This window comes from Emydura macquarii, unplaced genomic scaffold (genome assembly GCF_026122565.2).
Source record: "Emydura macquarii macquarii isolate MOO-44397 ecotype Brisbane River unplaced genomic scaffold, CSIRO-AGI_Emac_v2 contig_2473, whole genome shotgun sequence".
Lineage (NCBI taxonomy): Eukaryota > Metazoa > Chordata > Testudines > Chelidae > Emydura > Emydura macquarii.
The window spans coordinates 495082-509245 of record NW_027132610.1 but is presented as its reverse complement, the minus strand read 5'-3'; the positions used below and the strand labels follow the sequence as shown (position 1 = coordinate 509245).

General features: G+C 44.4%; 1 protein-coding gene and 1 long non-coding RNA gene across 3 annotated transcripts in view; one reads left to right on the top strand and one right to left on the bottom strand.

Moving 5' to 3' along the window:
- Nucleotides 1-2261: 2261 nt before the first annotated feature.
- LOC137162904 (uncharacterized) lies at nucleotides 2262-6151 on the bottom strand. Its single transcript, XR_010922558.1, has 2 exons — nucleotides 6035-6151; nucleotides 2262-3417 (listed from the first exon to the last, which is right to left on the bottom strand). It is a non-coding gene; the product is annotated as an uncharacterized lncRNA (long non-coding RNA).
- The window catches only part of CWF19L2 (CWF19 like cell cycle control factor 2), a 176970-nt gene continuing 168762 nt past the window's right edge, over nucleotides 5957-14164 (top strand). For both annotated transcript variants that reach the window (XM_067562792.1, XM_067562793.1), the window contains exon 1: nucleotides 5957-6195. In XM_067562792.1, coding sequence (XP_067418893.1) covers nucleotides 6112-6195 — 84 coding nt within the window. In that variant the 5' untranslated portion in view covers nucleotides 5957-6111. The remainder of the gene's footprint in view (nucleotides 6196-14164) is intronic.

Below are 14164 nucleotides of genomic sequence, written 5' to 3'. Positions count from 1 at the left end.
GTAAAAACATAGACTGCATGGGAGGTTATGAGGAAAAATTAACTCGTAAATTAGGGTTAGTTGTCATGTCTTCAAAGGGACTAATGCAATTGGTTTTGAGGTTGGGATGTTACCATTCACCTATGCTCTGGACTGACTCTGCAGCCATCAGTAGTAGGTTTTAAGTACTTTAAAAATGATGATCATAGTTATTGTAGCTGTATTGGTCACAGGATATGAGAGAAACAAGGTGGGTGAAGTAATACCTTTTATTGATCCAACTTCTGTTGACATAAGAGACAAGCTTTTGTGCTCCACAGAGCTCTTCCTCAGTCCTCATCCTGAAAGGAAACCTGCATAACACCTTCAAAAGATGAGCCTGGGAGCTTATATTCATAATTCTGCTAGATACCAAAAATCAGGGACTCAGAGACACTGGTTTTATGTCTCATTACAACAATCAGTAACCCACTAATTCTGCTTTGGCCTGTGACTGCAGAAATACTAATTGCCCACTTCATTTTGAATGGTTTCTTGCATCATATGTTAATTCCTTATGCTTAGCAAGCTATTTTACTTTGTATGTAGCTGTAACACTCTGAATACCTTTCCCACACCTGAAGAAGAGCTCTGTGTAGTTCGAAATCTTGTCTTTTTCATCAATGGAAGTTGGTCCAATAAAAGGTATTACCTCACCCATCTTGTCTCTTTAAAATGATGAGACAGTTTAAAACCATTTAACAGCAAAATAAAAGTGGATTTGATTAAAACAATGTAAATTATGACTATGGGTGGCACGTGACTCCTGCCTTTGGGAAAGCTGGGCAGGGGGCCACCAGCATTTGGACCATGGCCCCATCCTCTGCTCTGCCCCTCAAGTCATAGGGATAGGTGGTGGGTATAATAGGCTTGGGGAGGCTAAGACTCCCCAAACAGCTGCTGTTAGAAGCTCCCACTCTGCTCCACCCATGCTCCACCCATTCTCCACCCCAGGCCCTGCTCCTACTGGGGCCCCTCCTCCAAGGCCTTGCCTCTTGTACCTCTTAACCCCCACCTGCTGCTTGTAGCTCATGGGGAGCAGGCAGGGGAGCCTCTGGGGAGGGAGCTGAGTGGGAGCGGGGCCTGGGATGAAGTGGGAGTGGAGCATGGGCAGGGCAGAGTGGGAGCTTCTAACAGCAGCTGTTTGGGGAGTCTTAGCCTCCCCAAGCCTATTATACTCACCACCTCTCCCTATGACTTGACATAATTCTACCATAAATTATTCAAGTGCCCAAAAATGTGCTAGTTGCTTCACAAAAAGAAGCCAAGACATGTTCCCTGCCCAAAAGACAGAATTTGACCTTGTCACGAGCAAGGGTTATAAACAGATAAAGGGGACCTGGGAGGGATGAAGGTGACAATATTAGGTACTTACTCGGTAAAACATGATTATTCTGTTTTTCCTTTCTTTCCCTCCTAACCTCCCCTCCCCTCCCCTGTCTTCTAATAAATAAGATGGCCGAAATGATTTTATTTTATGACTTAATCCAAATCCCACAAAAGTCAAAAGGAAAGATCCCTTTTGCTTTCAATGGGCTTTGGATCAGGCTCTTAATGAAGAAAGGGAGGAGGCTTAGCAAACAGGGCTGGCTGTTCTATACCTGATGTAGGACAAAAGAAGGCACAGAGATGTTTGCAAGACAAGACAAGACGAGTATCAAGACTGGTATCTCTGGCAGAGTAGGAGGCCATGTGGGAAGTCAAAAGGGGACCAGATCAGAGATATAGGAAGGGGCTATCTGACAGGAAGCTTCCATGACTAAGTTGTGATTCATTATAAAACTTTAGCATGACAAACCATTGCCCAGCTCCGTGCACCCCCACCCTTGTTTTACAAAAGACAGAGGAATGATTTTTTCAAGGACTTCCATTATCATCAGGTGAAAAGAAATGTTTCCTCTAGTGGATAAATCTCTCCTTCAGTACAGAAATGCTCTCTTTTATCATTGGAATGGTATGGCAAGCTGACTTTTGTAAGACTAATGATACTCTTTATCCAAATTATGAAAAGAACATCCATCTCCTACAGCACTAATTTCTTTCTCAAATAACATGTTTATGAGAACACACAATTAAGAATTTTCTCATTAAAATCTAAATTAAAATGAAAATTATTGATCTGAGATACACAGCAGTAGAACAAATTGGTGCGAGATGTTTTATAACTGGTCTTGAGATTCTTGATATTCCATCTGGTCTAATATCTAAATCAAAACTGTAATAATCATTCCGCATCCTACTGATAGTTTAGAGATTGCAGACATTATAATGTAGTTTATTGGCTGCTGCTAATTAGATCATCTTGTTTACTTAGCTATTTCATTATTTTTCCTGATGTGTATTTCAAAGCAAAATATACGAGAAGCACATTCCTCATCAGTTTTAGTCACCCATCAGTATTTAGGTTCAGACCTTCCTTCTTACTTTTGCATGGCTTTAATATTTTAAACTCTAACCAAAGTCCATTAAAGGACTCCTAAGAATTCTTGTCAGGGCTGCAATCAAGTCATTGCAGACTTCTGAAGCTCTCTTCAGTCATTACTCTATTTTTGGCCTGACAATATTTAAAACTACAATAAAAGGATCATAGTAAATCCTGCACTACTAACTCCAAAAGGCAAAACCCTTTGCAAGTTTAAGGCAGTTTTCACAATACAGTCTTGATCCATTCTTTGATTCAAATTTCTCTCTGTACATATCCAGCAACATAAATCTCTCTCTTCTTAACATTTCCAAAATCTACCCTCTATTCAGAATACCCCACACTAAAGCCCTTATTCATGGGCTGCTCATCTCTTCATCTTGATTATTGTGAATGTCTCCTGTCTGCTCTTACTGCCTCTAACTTCTCTCACACATCAGTCTATCTAATATGATGCTATAAAAAACCACTCATCTGTTCAATTATGTCGATGATCTGTCTGAATCCCTTCATTTGCTTCCCGCCACTTGACATATCATGTTCAAGATTCTCCTCCTCACCTATAAGACTCTACATGACCTTTTCCCTTTCTGCATCTTTTCCCTTTCTAATCCTCTTGTTTTATTGCTCTCGATGGGTCAGACGGTGGCTTTTAAAACTGTGTGTATATTTGTATGAGACAGATGCAATGCTGCACTTAGCCAGAATTCCTCCTGGAACTCTGTGTGAGTGTTTGCTTCAGCAGCAGCAGTTCTACAGTCTTCTGAAATGGTTCAGTGTACATTTGCCTCTGCATTGGGCCTGCTCTGCTGATGGGTGGGGAAGGCAAAGGAGGGAAGATTTCTTGATTTCTCTTCCACCTTGTACATCTGCACAGAAATGTCCACAACTGAAGCCCACTCTCTCTTTCCCCTCTCTCATCTTCATGCCTTCTATGTTGCTGCTCCGTATGCTTGGGATGCTTGTGTCATCATCTGCTGTAACAAAATGATACACTGTATTATACTGCTCAGCCACCAGGTGGTACTGTGTGCAAAATACCTTATTAAAATGAACCTCAGACATACCATGCAGTGCATTAAGGCTCTTACGATGAACATATCTGGTGTGTATAAGCAGGCTTTGTGACCAGTACATACATAGTGTCAAAAGTAAACTAAGAACAGAAACAGAAAGAACAGCAACACAGTTTGCAGGATCTCATCAGCATGCCAATCTTCAATGCCCCAGAGAACATTAGCTTTGACAAACCTTCCCAATGGACAAATTGGAAGAAGTAAATTCTGAATTGGAACAACTTCACTAAGAAACTGGAGATATACAGGTATCTTTAATTTATGTGATGGGGAAGCAAGCAGAGCATATGTTTAACTCCTTTGACTTTAGTGAAGACAGCCACAAAGATGACTATGAGAGAGTTCTGGCTATGTTTGATGCGTACTTTTGTACCTCAGAGAAATATGATTTATGAACGAGCATGTTTTCACCAGAGAATTCAAGAACAAGGGGAAAATCAGAAGATTAGGGATGGAAGGGACGTCAGGAGGTCATCTAGTCGAAACCCGTGTTCAAAGCAGGACCAATCCCAACTAAATCATTCCAACCAGGGCTTTGTCAAGCTGGGCCTTAAAAACCTCTAATAATGGAGATTCAATCATCTCCCTAGGTAACCCATTCCAGCGCTTCACCACCCTCCTAGTGAAAAAGCTTTTCCTAATATCCAACCTAGACCACCCCCACTGCTCCTTGTTCTCTCATCTGCCACCACTGGGAACAGCCAAGCTCTATTCTTTTTGGAGCCCCCCTTTACATAGTTGAAGGCTGCTATCAAATCCCTCCTCATTCTTCTCTTCTGCAGATTAAACAAACCCAGTTCCCTCAACCTCTCCTCATAAGTCATATGCTCCAGCCCCCTAATCATTTTTGTTGCCAGTCTGTCCACATCCTTTCTGTACTGGGGTGGCTCAAAACTAGACACAATACTTCAAATGTGGCCTCATCAGTGCCAGATAGAGGGGAATAATCACTTCCCTCAATCTGCTGGCAATACTCCTACTAATGCAGCCCAATATGCCGTTAGCCTTCTTGGGAACAAGAGCACACTGTTGATTCATATCCAGCTTCTTGTCCACTGTAATCCCCAGGTCCCTTTCTGCAGAACTGCTGCCTAGGCAATCAGTCCCCAGTCTGTACCAGAGTGTGGGATTCTTTTGTCCTAAGTGCAGGACTCTGCACTTGTCCTTGTTGAATCTCATCAGATTTCTTTTGGCCCAATCCTCTAGTTTGTCTAGGTCACTGTATCCTATGCCTACACTCCAGCGTATCTACTACTCCCTCCCCAGATTAGTGTCATCTGTGAATTTGCTGAGGGTGCAAGCCACTATATCCTCCAGATCATTAATGAAGATGTTGAACAAAACCTGCCCCAGGACCAATCCCTGGAGCACTCTGTTGGATACTGGCTGCCAACTAGACATTGAGCCATTGATCACTAATTGTTGAATCCAATAATCTAGCCAGCTTTCTATCCATCTTATTGTCCATTCATCCAACCCATACTTCTTCAGCTTGCTGATAAGAATACTGTGGGAAACCGTATCAAAAGCTCATCACAGAAAACCAGTTTGTCTGGGTGGTAAAATAGGCTGGAGTGTCTAAGCTGTGGCTCCATGTTAAACTAGTATAGCGATCCAGGAGCACACATTTGTTGCTGGTTTGGTTAAATCTAATGATAGAATATACCACCAGTGTCTACTCAGTTTTTTAACAGTCTGAGCTCAGATTGGCCCTCTCAGCTGTGATCCCTACCAGGCAGGGCCACAGGAGTGATGGGGTGAAGCTGAATGTAAAGTAAAATCATTTACCAATGAATTCATGTTGCTATGTATCTACTTAGGTATTTGTGTCATTAAATGACACTTTACTCTGACAATTGCCTAACAGGTGGTGGGAAGACCCTTGTGGGAGTCTGGTAGCTGCAATGGGATTGGGTTTGATCTGCTCTAGGGGAAGTTGTAATTCTAGAGGCTTAACAGACCTGTTCTCAGAGCTGGAAGCAAAGTTGGGGTGTCAGGCAACATAATGCTGTGGTGCGTATTAAGATGCCAGCAAAGTGAGACTCGGAAATAACAGCAAAGGACCAAAGGAGATTAAAACTCGCGTTCCGGCCCGCAAAGCTCTGCCCTAAACAGATGCCACATGCGGCATGGCGGATGTCTTCTCCCCCTTTGGCAGCACTAGCATGACGGCGTAGATTTGGTTGGGCCGTTCAGGCCTGTATAGTACATCTGAACCGAACTGGTCCCTGGGGTGCAAGGAGATGGGGGCGCTGGTGGTCTGAGGCCAGGGAAGGCCGGGCCTATGTCGCCATCCAACTATAGACAAGTGGGGGAAAGGCAGGTCCGGGCCCTCCATTGACCAGAGACGGACAGTTTCCCACGAGGGGAGGCAGCCCCGTGTCACGCGGCGAGCCCTGTGGCGGGCAGAGAGAAGGATGGCGGCGGGGCCGGGCGGCTCCACTCCCGGCGGGGTCAGGGGGGGGCGGGGGTGTCACACACCGTCCGGCAGCCATCACGCCGGGGCCGGCCCAGCTACCTGCTTTACGGCATTTTCCGTGAACGCCGTAGGGTGCGGGCCGTAGCAGTGGCGTCGCTTTCCGGCAGCTCCTGGCCATGGCGTCGGGGTTTGAAAGCGAGCAGAGCCTGCAGGCGCGGAAGGAGCGGAGACGGCGGGAGCGGGAGGCGCTGCTGGGGCAGGTGAGAGCCCGACTGGCCGCCCGCCCGCTGCAGCCCCGGGGGGGCGGGGAGAAGCCCCCAACCCCGCCCTCTGCCCAACCCCCTCCCTCACTACCGCCGCTCCCTGCCTCCCCTGGGGAGCGCCCCTCCGCCGCGCCCTGCTCCTGGCTCTGCCCTCCTCAGCCCCCGGCCCCCCATAGTCTCCCCCAACTAGCGGCCTGCGAAGGGGGCCGGGTTTTGAGGCTGACGAGGAGAGCGGCGGGACCGGCCTGTCCCCGGGGCTGCTGCTGCTGCTGCGGCGGCTCTCCGGAGCCAGGGGGAAGCTGTCGCACTCTTACCTTCCTCCAGCCCCCCGCGGTTCACTGCTGCCCTAGCCCCGTTGTGCTCGTCCCGGACAAACCGGCCGGAAAGCCAGGGCCTGGCGCAAAAGCTGCCGACTTTTGGTTTTGCCGGTGGGCGCCTCTGCCCGGCTTCAACCGGGGCCAATGGGCAGGTCCGGCTCCCTGCTCACGGGGCTTGTCGTTCCCGTGCCCGGCTCCTGTGCCTGGCTCCTGCTGGGGCTAATGGTTGGGTCTGGCTACCCACATGGCTTCCCTCGGGGAGCTTTTCTCCTCGCCCGCCTGGCTTCTGCCGGGAGCCAGGGCTTGTTTGTCCCCCTCCCGGCTTCTGCTGGGGTCAGGGGCTTTGGTCTAGCTGCCCCTCACGGCTTGGCAAGTAGTGGCCCGTGGTGCTTCTGCCGAGGGTCTCCAGGGAGCTTAGTTCCCCCCACCCATCCTTGGATGTCTGCTGCTGGGGATGCCAGCTGGTGCCCAATTTTCCAGGGGCCCCTCATTGGTTACCACTGTGCACCCACCCCCCTAGCCTTAGCCTAGTAGTCAGGTTCCCTCTGCTGGGACTTACCTGCTGCCAGGAGTGCTGGGAGGAGAGCTGTAGGCTGCAGCCACACACACCCTGCCCCCAAAGCACATTCATGCAGGTATGAGGGGAGGTGGTTGGAGAGAGGCATGAGGTGGCCCAGTGTGTGTTCCCAGGTGAGTGAGTTAGGTATGGTTGTCCTAGGTCATCAGCAGGCAGGTGATGACCTAGGACAACCATACCTAACTCTGCTGATGACCTGGGACAACTATACCTAACTCTCCCTAAGCCTTTTTTTTTTTTGCTACATAGGGCTGATAGGGGAGGGGCATGATTTGGGAGTTGCCCCCATCTCTGACTGGAGCAGCAGCCCCAAGGGACTGCTGATGACCTAGAACAACCATACCTAACTCTCCCTAAGCCTTTTTTTTTTTTTTGCTACATAGGGCTGATGGGGGAGGGGCATGACATGGGAGTTGCCCCCATCTCTGACTGGAGCAGCAGCCCCAAGGGACTGTGCTGTGATTCAGTAACTCAGCCCCTGTGGGACCTGGGGGGTACCTGTAAAACACATTAAACTAATTAACAGCTAATAGGCTCAATCAATAGCTGCTAGGCAGGTAGGGCATGCCAAACAGCATTTGCCTGTGTGAAAGAGCTGTCCACTGCCTGCCAACAGCACTGTTTTTTTCTGTGGGTGCCTCAACACCCATGGAGTTGGTGCCTAAGCTTCCCTTCACTTGCAAGTGAAATGCAGCTATCCCTGGAGTGAGGCCTGGCAATTGTTTTTAACAGCATATCAGAGAAGTTTAGGACAGGAAAGGAAGTTTAATTTAGCCTTTTGGAACTTGAAGAGAACATAAACAAACCGAGAGTCCAGTAGCACTTTAAAAATTAACAAATTTGATTTCTGCAGGCATAAGCTTTCGTGGGCTGCAAACCACTTCGTCAGATGTAAGGAATAGAAATCAGATAGGAGGTGTGTATATATATACACATCTAAGGGTAAGGAACAACAATGGGGAAGTTAGGTGTAAACAAAGTCCATTCAGTTAGAGTAGTTGAGGCCTATTCACAGCCATTGATTAGGAGGTGAGAATGTGTGAACCTTGACGATTACTTCTTGTAATGAGAGAACCATTCCAAGTCCCTATTTAGACCCAGTTGATTGTGTCAAGTTTGCAGATGAGTTCCAGTTCTGCAGTTTCTCTTTGAAGTCTGTTTTTGAAGTTTTTTTGTAGAAGTATAGCAACTTTCAAGTCATCTACAGAGTGTCCTGGGAGATTGAAGTGCTCTCCTACTGGTTTATGGAGGTTACCATTTTTTTATGTCTGATTTGTGTCCATTTATTCTTTTGCGTAGTGACAGTCCGGTTTGGCTAATGTACATGGCAGAGGGGCATTGCTGGCACATGATGGCGTATATTACATTAGTAGACATGCAGGTGAATGAGCTTCCGATAGTGTGGCTGATGTGGTTAGGACCTGTGATGGTGTCACTAGAGTCAATGAGCAGGCAGAGTTGGCAATGGGGTTTGTTGCAGGGATATGTTCTTGGGTTAGTGTTCATCTTGTATGGTGTATGGTTGCTGATGAGTATTTGCTTCAGGTTGGGGGGCTGTCTGTAAGCAAGGATAGGTCTGCCTCCCACAGCTTGAGCGAGTGAGGGATCATCTGCTAGGATAGGTTGTAGATCCTTAATTATGTGTTGCAGAGATTTTAACTGGGGGCTGTAGGTGATGGCCAGTGGTGTTCTGTTGTTTTCTTTGTTGGGTCTGTCCTGTAGTAGGTGACTTCTGGGTACCTGTCAGGCTCTGTCAATTTGTTTCTTCACCTCTCCAGGTGGGTATTGTAGTTTTAAGAATGTTTTATGGAGATCCTGTAGGTGTTTGTCTCTGTCTGAGGGATTGTAGCAAATCCGGTTGTATCTTAGGGCTTGGCTGTAGACAATGGATCGTGTAATGTGTCCAGGATGAAAGCTGGAGGCATGAAGATATGTATTGCGATCAGTTGGCTTTCGGTATAGGGTGGTATTAATGTGACCATCCTTTATTTGTATTGTAGTGTTCAGGAAGTGGATTTCTTGTGTGGACTGGTCCAGGCTGAGGTTGATGGTGGGGTGGAAATTATTGAAATCCCGGTGGAATTCTTCGAGGGACTCTTTCATCATCTGGACCCACAGGAAAATGTCATCAATGTAGCATAGGTAAAGGAGAGGTGCTTGTGGACGAGTGTTGAGGAAGCGTTGTTCTAGGTCAGCCATAAAAATGTTGGCATACTGTGGGGCCATGCAGGTGCCCATAGCTGTGCCACTGACTTGAAGGTATAGATTGTCTCCAAATCTGAAGTAGTTATGGGTCAGGACAAAGTCCAGCTACCAGGTGTGCCATATCATCATCAGGGAAAATGTTCCTGATGGTTTGTAGTCCATCTTTGTGTGGAATGTTGGTGTAGAGAGCTTCTACATCCATTGTGGCTAGGATGGTGTTTACAATCCATCGGTGATCTCCCAGAAGTTTTCTCAGGAAGTCAGTGATATCACAAAGATAGCTAGGAGTGCTGGTGGCATAGGGCCTGAGGAGAGAGTCCACATAGCCTGACAGTCCTGCTGTGAGAGTGTCAATGCCTGAGATGATGGGGAATCCAGGATTCCCAGGTTTGTGGATGTTGGGTAGCGGATAGAATAATCCTGGTCGGGGCCGAAGGGGTGTGTCTGTGTAGATTTGTTCCTGTGTTTCTTTAGGGAGTTTCTTTTGGTATTCCTCAGTGGGATCACACAGTAGTGGCTTGTAGAATGTGATGTTGGATAGTTGTCTGGTAGCTTCCTGTTCGTAATCAGATCTATTAATGATGACAACGGCACCTCCTGAAGAGAACATAGTTAGCCCTGATGTCCTGGTCAAGTTACAATTTGGGTAACACCCTGCTTATGGAAAACAGTGAAGTCCTGACTTGAAAAAATGATAAAAATTTGCTAGCCAGAGGATTAATCTTATTACCCCAAGGCCAAATCAAAGAATGTGTGGTCAGATAGCCATGAGATTGAGAAGCAACAAACCAGTGTGAGGGGGCAGGTATCTCTACCAGTGTGTTGTTTCTGGACTCTGTTTGGTTGCTGTATATTTTATATTGGCCTCATAACTGTGTGACTGAGAAGTCTCATAAATTTGAAGTCTTCTCCCACATTTTATTTGATGGACTCTGTTGTCATCTTCTGTGCTTGCCCCTTCTGCTGACAGCTTAAGCAGTAGCATGAAATTGTCATGGTGGCTGTCAGTTTCACAGATGTCTGGGCTTTTGAAAAACAGCTGTGAAACTGGCTAGTCTTGTAAAGGTCACTGGATTTATGAAAGCTTTGAGCAACAGCAGAAGTTCTGAAGAAGGTTACTTAAATAACAAAGCAAGTTTTGTTGTCAGAAGTTTATTGTTTTCATCAGTGAAGGCTAGAAATTATGAATTTATTTTACCAAGAACTTGACCATTTCCCACTGTAAGTCACCAGGGAAATGTCATACTTTCCACCTACAGTTAGCGAGACTGGCTGAATTACCTCTTTTGCACTTTATTACAATAAAGTAAGAACTTTTACATGTGGGTGCCAGCCACTTAAATGTTAGGCATCACACTGTGAAGAAGGTAAAAAAGTATATTACAGAATAGATACATTGAGAATCCAGATTTTTTAGTGATTTAGTTTTCCAGGTATTCCTGTTCTTATGTTTTAAATCCATAAATATGATTTAGACGAAAACAATTTAACAAAATGAGTGAAGAATAGAAAATTATTTCCTGGAAATGTTTACATTTGTTGCTTCAAATCTAATAATGGGTGAAGTTTGTCTGTAACTCTAATGAAAAAACATATTGTGAATTAATTTTATAAACTATACTTGAGAACGTATAAATAAAGTTTACATCGTTGCATCAGGATTGGGATGGTAAAAAATGACACTGAATTAAGAACCTGTCCTTCCCACTGACTTTTAGTAGATGATGCAGAGCCTATAATACTTTGAGGTATATATACAAATATCTTTACTCTCTCTCTCCCCCTCTCTTTCTAGCTTGCAGGTATTAAAGAATATATTGGCTCAGAATTCTTTCTAATATGAAATCACAATTACACAATTTTTTTTTACAAGTTTTACTAAAATCAAGTGGTACACTCACTTGGATATTGTTATAGGTGACTAAATATACTGTTCTGCTAACAATGCAAAAATATGTTCTCTAATATACTATCCTATATTTCAATAAAATAAAATAATTGGACTTTATCTCTTCCGTGCAGCTTTTTATAAGCTATCTGTTCAAAGCACTAGAAGTATCTATAAATCCAAGAAATAACTTGTAATCCATTGTTCAGTTTGGGAAAGCTTTTTATGTTTGATAAATGATTGATATAAATAAGAGTGCCATTCTGTATACACACACTCAAAATCTCCACTGTAACCCTGAAGCTTTTTCTCTTACATGAACACAGCTGATTGAAGGAGATTCTTTTAGATCTTAGGACTAATGGCTGGTTCACACCGGCCGTGCGATTCAGCGGCAGTCGACGGGAGTTACGCAAACTACTCTGCGTAGTTTGCGTAACTGACGTCGACTGCTCAGCTTCCCTTCTGCACACTGTTCACACTGCTGAGCTGTTGACTCAGCGCTATGCTACTTGAGGGGGTGGACTTACTCAGTCGACTTCCTGCTCGATTGAACGGGTCTCACTGACCACTAAGTCAATCCTGAAAGATCGATCTGGCAGTGGCGATTTTGCCGCTGTCAGTGTAAACATAGCCCAAGTCATGCTTGCAACTAAACTGATTCACTAACATTTGTCTTGCATATACCTACTATGTTTGAGAATCCCGCAGATTGAAAAGAATATAGATTTTGAAATATTTTGTATATTGAGAGTGAATAACTTTAGCTGTCACTTACTTGTGCCAGGATTTTTCTCTCTTGCTCTGCCCAACAAGTGCAACACACAACAAAGGTGTTGATCTGGTAAAACAGGAAGCTCACATAATGTCGGCCATCATTTCCCAATGCATCGTCTCTTCTCAGTGTCTGCTTTCTAAATTGTAAGTTCTTTGGTGCAAAGACTTATTTTTATATCTTGAATAGCCATGCGCATTGGCAATGCCTAGCAAATAACCATATTCCTCTGATATTGACTCCTACTTTTATTAGCAGCTTTACATAAGATAAATGGTGGTTCTTACAATTCTACAGTGAAAACATAGTTTTTACATTTTTTTTACTATAGCTCATATCTTCCCCAGAAATTGGGCAGAAGGGTCAAGAGAAATATTTTTTTTTTTTACTTCCCCTCCTAAGTTATTATTTTTAAGGTGATATATGAAATACTATGTAACTTAATTTAAAAATAAACACTTCCTTGTTTTGTAATACCTGGACTGTGGTCTTCAGTGCACTGCAATCTATTTTTAAAAAAATCCTGTGGATTTATTTAATCGATCAAATGATGTCCCTGTGAATTATGAGAGTTAACTAAGCAATGCTACTAAAGGAGGTATTATTGTGGTGGCATTGCAGAAACATCAGAACAGTAAGACACACCTGCTGTAGCAGTGAAGAGGCCAACTTTGAAGGGGATGCTGAAGAGGCATTTAGATGGTAGACAAAGAAGAGATGAGTGAGGATGAGATACTGGTAGTGCCTGCAGGTTATTGAGTTTGTACTAGAATCTGTATGCTACACTAACTAAATAAATAGAATACTGAGTTTTGTGACTACAGTTCTACCTCTGTCTGTGGTGGTTTATCATGACCTTCTCTGTATTGCTTTTTGGTTTTTGACTGTTGACCTTTCCATTCATTAGATACATGTTTGCAGAGCTTTTGCTTCTAGTAGGCATGGGAAGAGCTACGAGCAGTTTAATAAATGGTAACTCTTGTCTAGATATTAGAATTTGAAACTGGTAGTTGTGTAGCTCCACAGTCATGCTTCCCAAATGTAAATAGTTTGTTTATTAGGTCTCTATCTTTGAGTTTAGGTGTATTTTAAAATGCCTTATTTAAGAATTTGAGGTAATTTAGAAGTTCTTCCTCTTGTTTTCTCCAAATCAGTTATAAAATAAGGAAGGTGTTCAGCACAACACACCTGAGAATGGAGGGCATTTGGTATACAGTCATATAATCCTGATAAATATACTTTGAATGTCACTTAACACCAGAACTTCAAAAATCCATTTACATAGGGAGAGTAGTTAGCTTTCTTGGGAAATTGCCATCAACTTCCACAGAATTTAAATGTATATTTAAAAAAAAAAAAGTTTCTAGTTCACTTGATTGTAAAGAAGAACCTTCCTAAGATGATGAGAATTTCTTCCTAAAATTGTAAAGAGAGAACACTGCAGGGGCGTAGCCATGGCTGGGCCTGATTGGGCCATGGCACACCCACTTTGAAAGCAGGCACACCCATTCTGTTGCTTCTGCTGCCGACACTCGGCTGCTTTCGGCCAGTGGCTACCTGAACTTCCTGCTTCTGGCCACGTGACTGGAAGCAGGACGTTTGGGAAGCGACCTGCGGTGAAGCACTAAGCTTCTGGAAACTCCAGTTGCCATGGTAACTGTAGTGTCTGGCAGCCTTTCTCTGCTGGGTTGCTTCCTGAACTTCCTGCTACTGGTCATCATCCGAGTCAATCACAGGCCCTGCCAGAAAATCTCTTCTGGCTATGCCCCTGGAATACTGGTGCCTCTGTTGATGGTCATTTTTTGTCTGCCTATATGCTGTAGTCAAGTGAAAACTGACTTAAATCTTGTCTGTTTTCATTGCTGCTATTAATACTCTGGGCAGCTCTGAAACTTACAAGAATAACATCAGTTTCATTCTGTTGCAGGTTAGGAAAACTGTAACCATCAGCAGTTAAAGACACTTGAGCTATTCTCTGGGGAAGAGAATTCAAAAATACAAGCAGGCGAGAGGTAGATTTGCTAGTACATGTTGAAAGTATGCACACTTATTCTACATTAGACTTTTAGCAAACACCTACTTAACAGTAGGCCTTTTATCCTAAACAAGATAAACCCTCAGAGGGCAAAGGAGGGCACATCCTGTCTTCTATCTTCATCCTAATGGATTGATACAGAAATTCAGTGTTTAGATTAATGGATTTG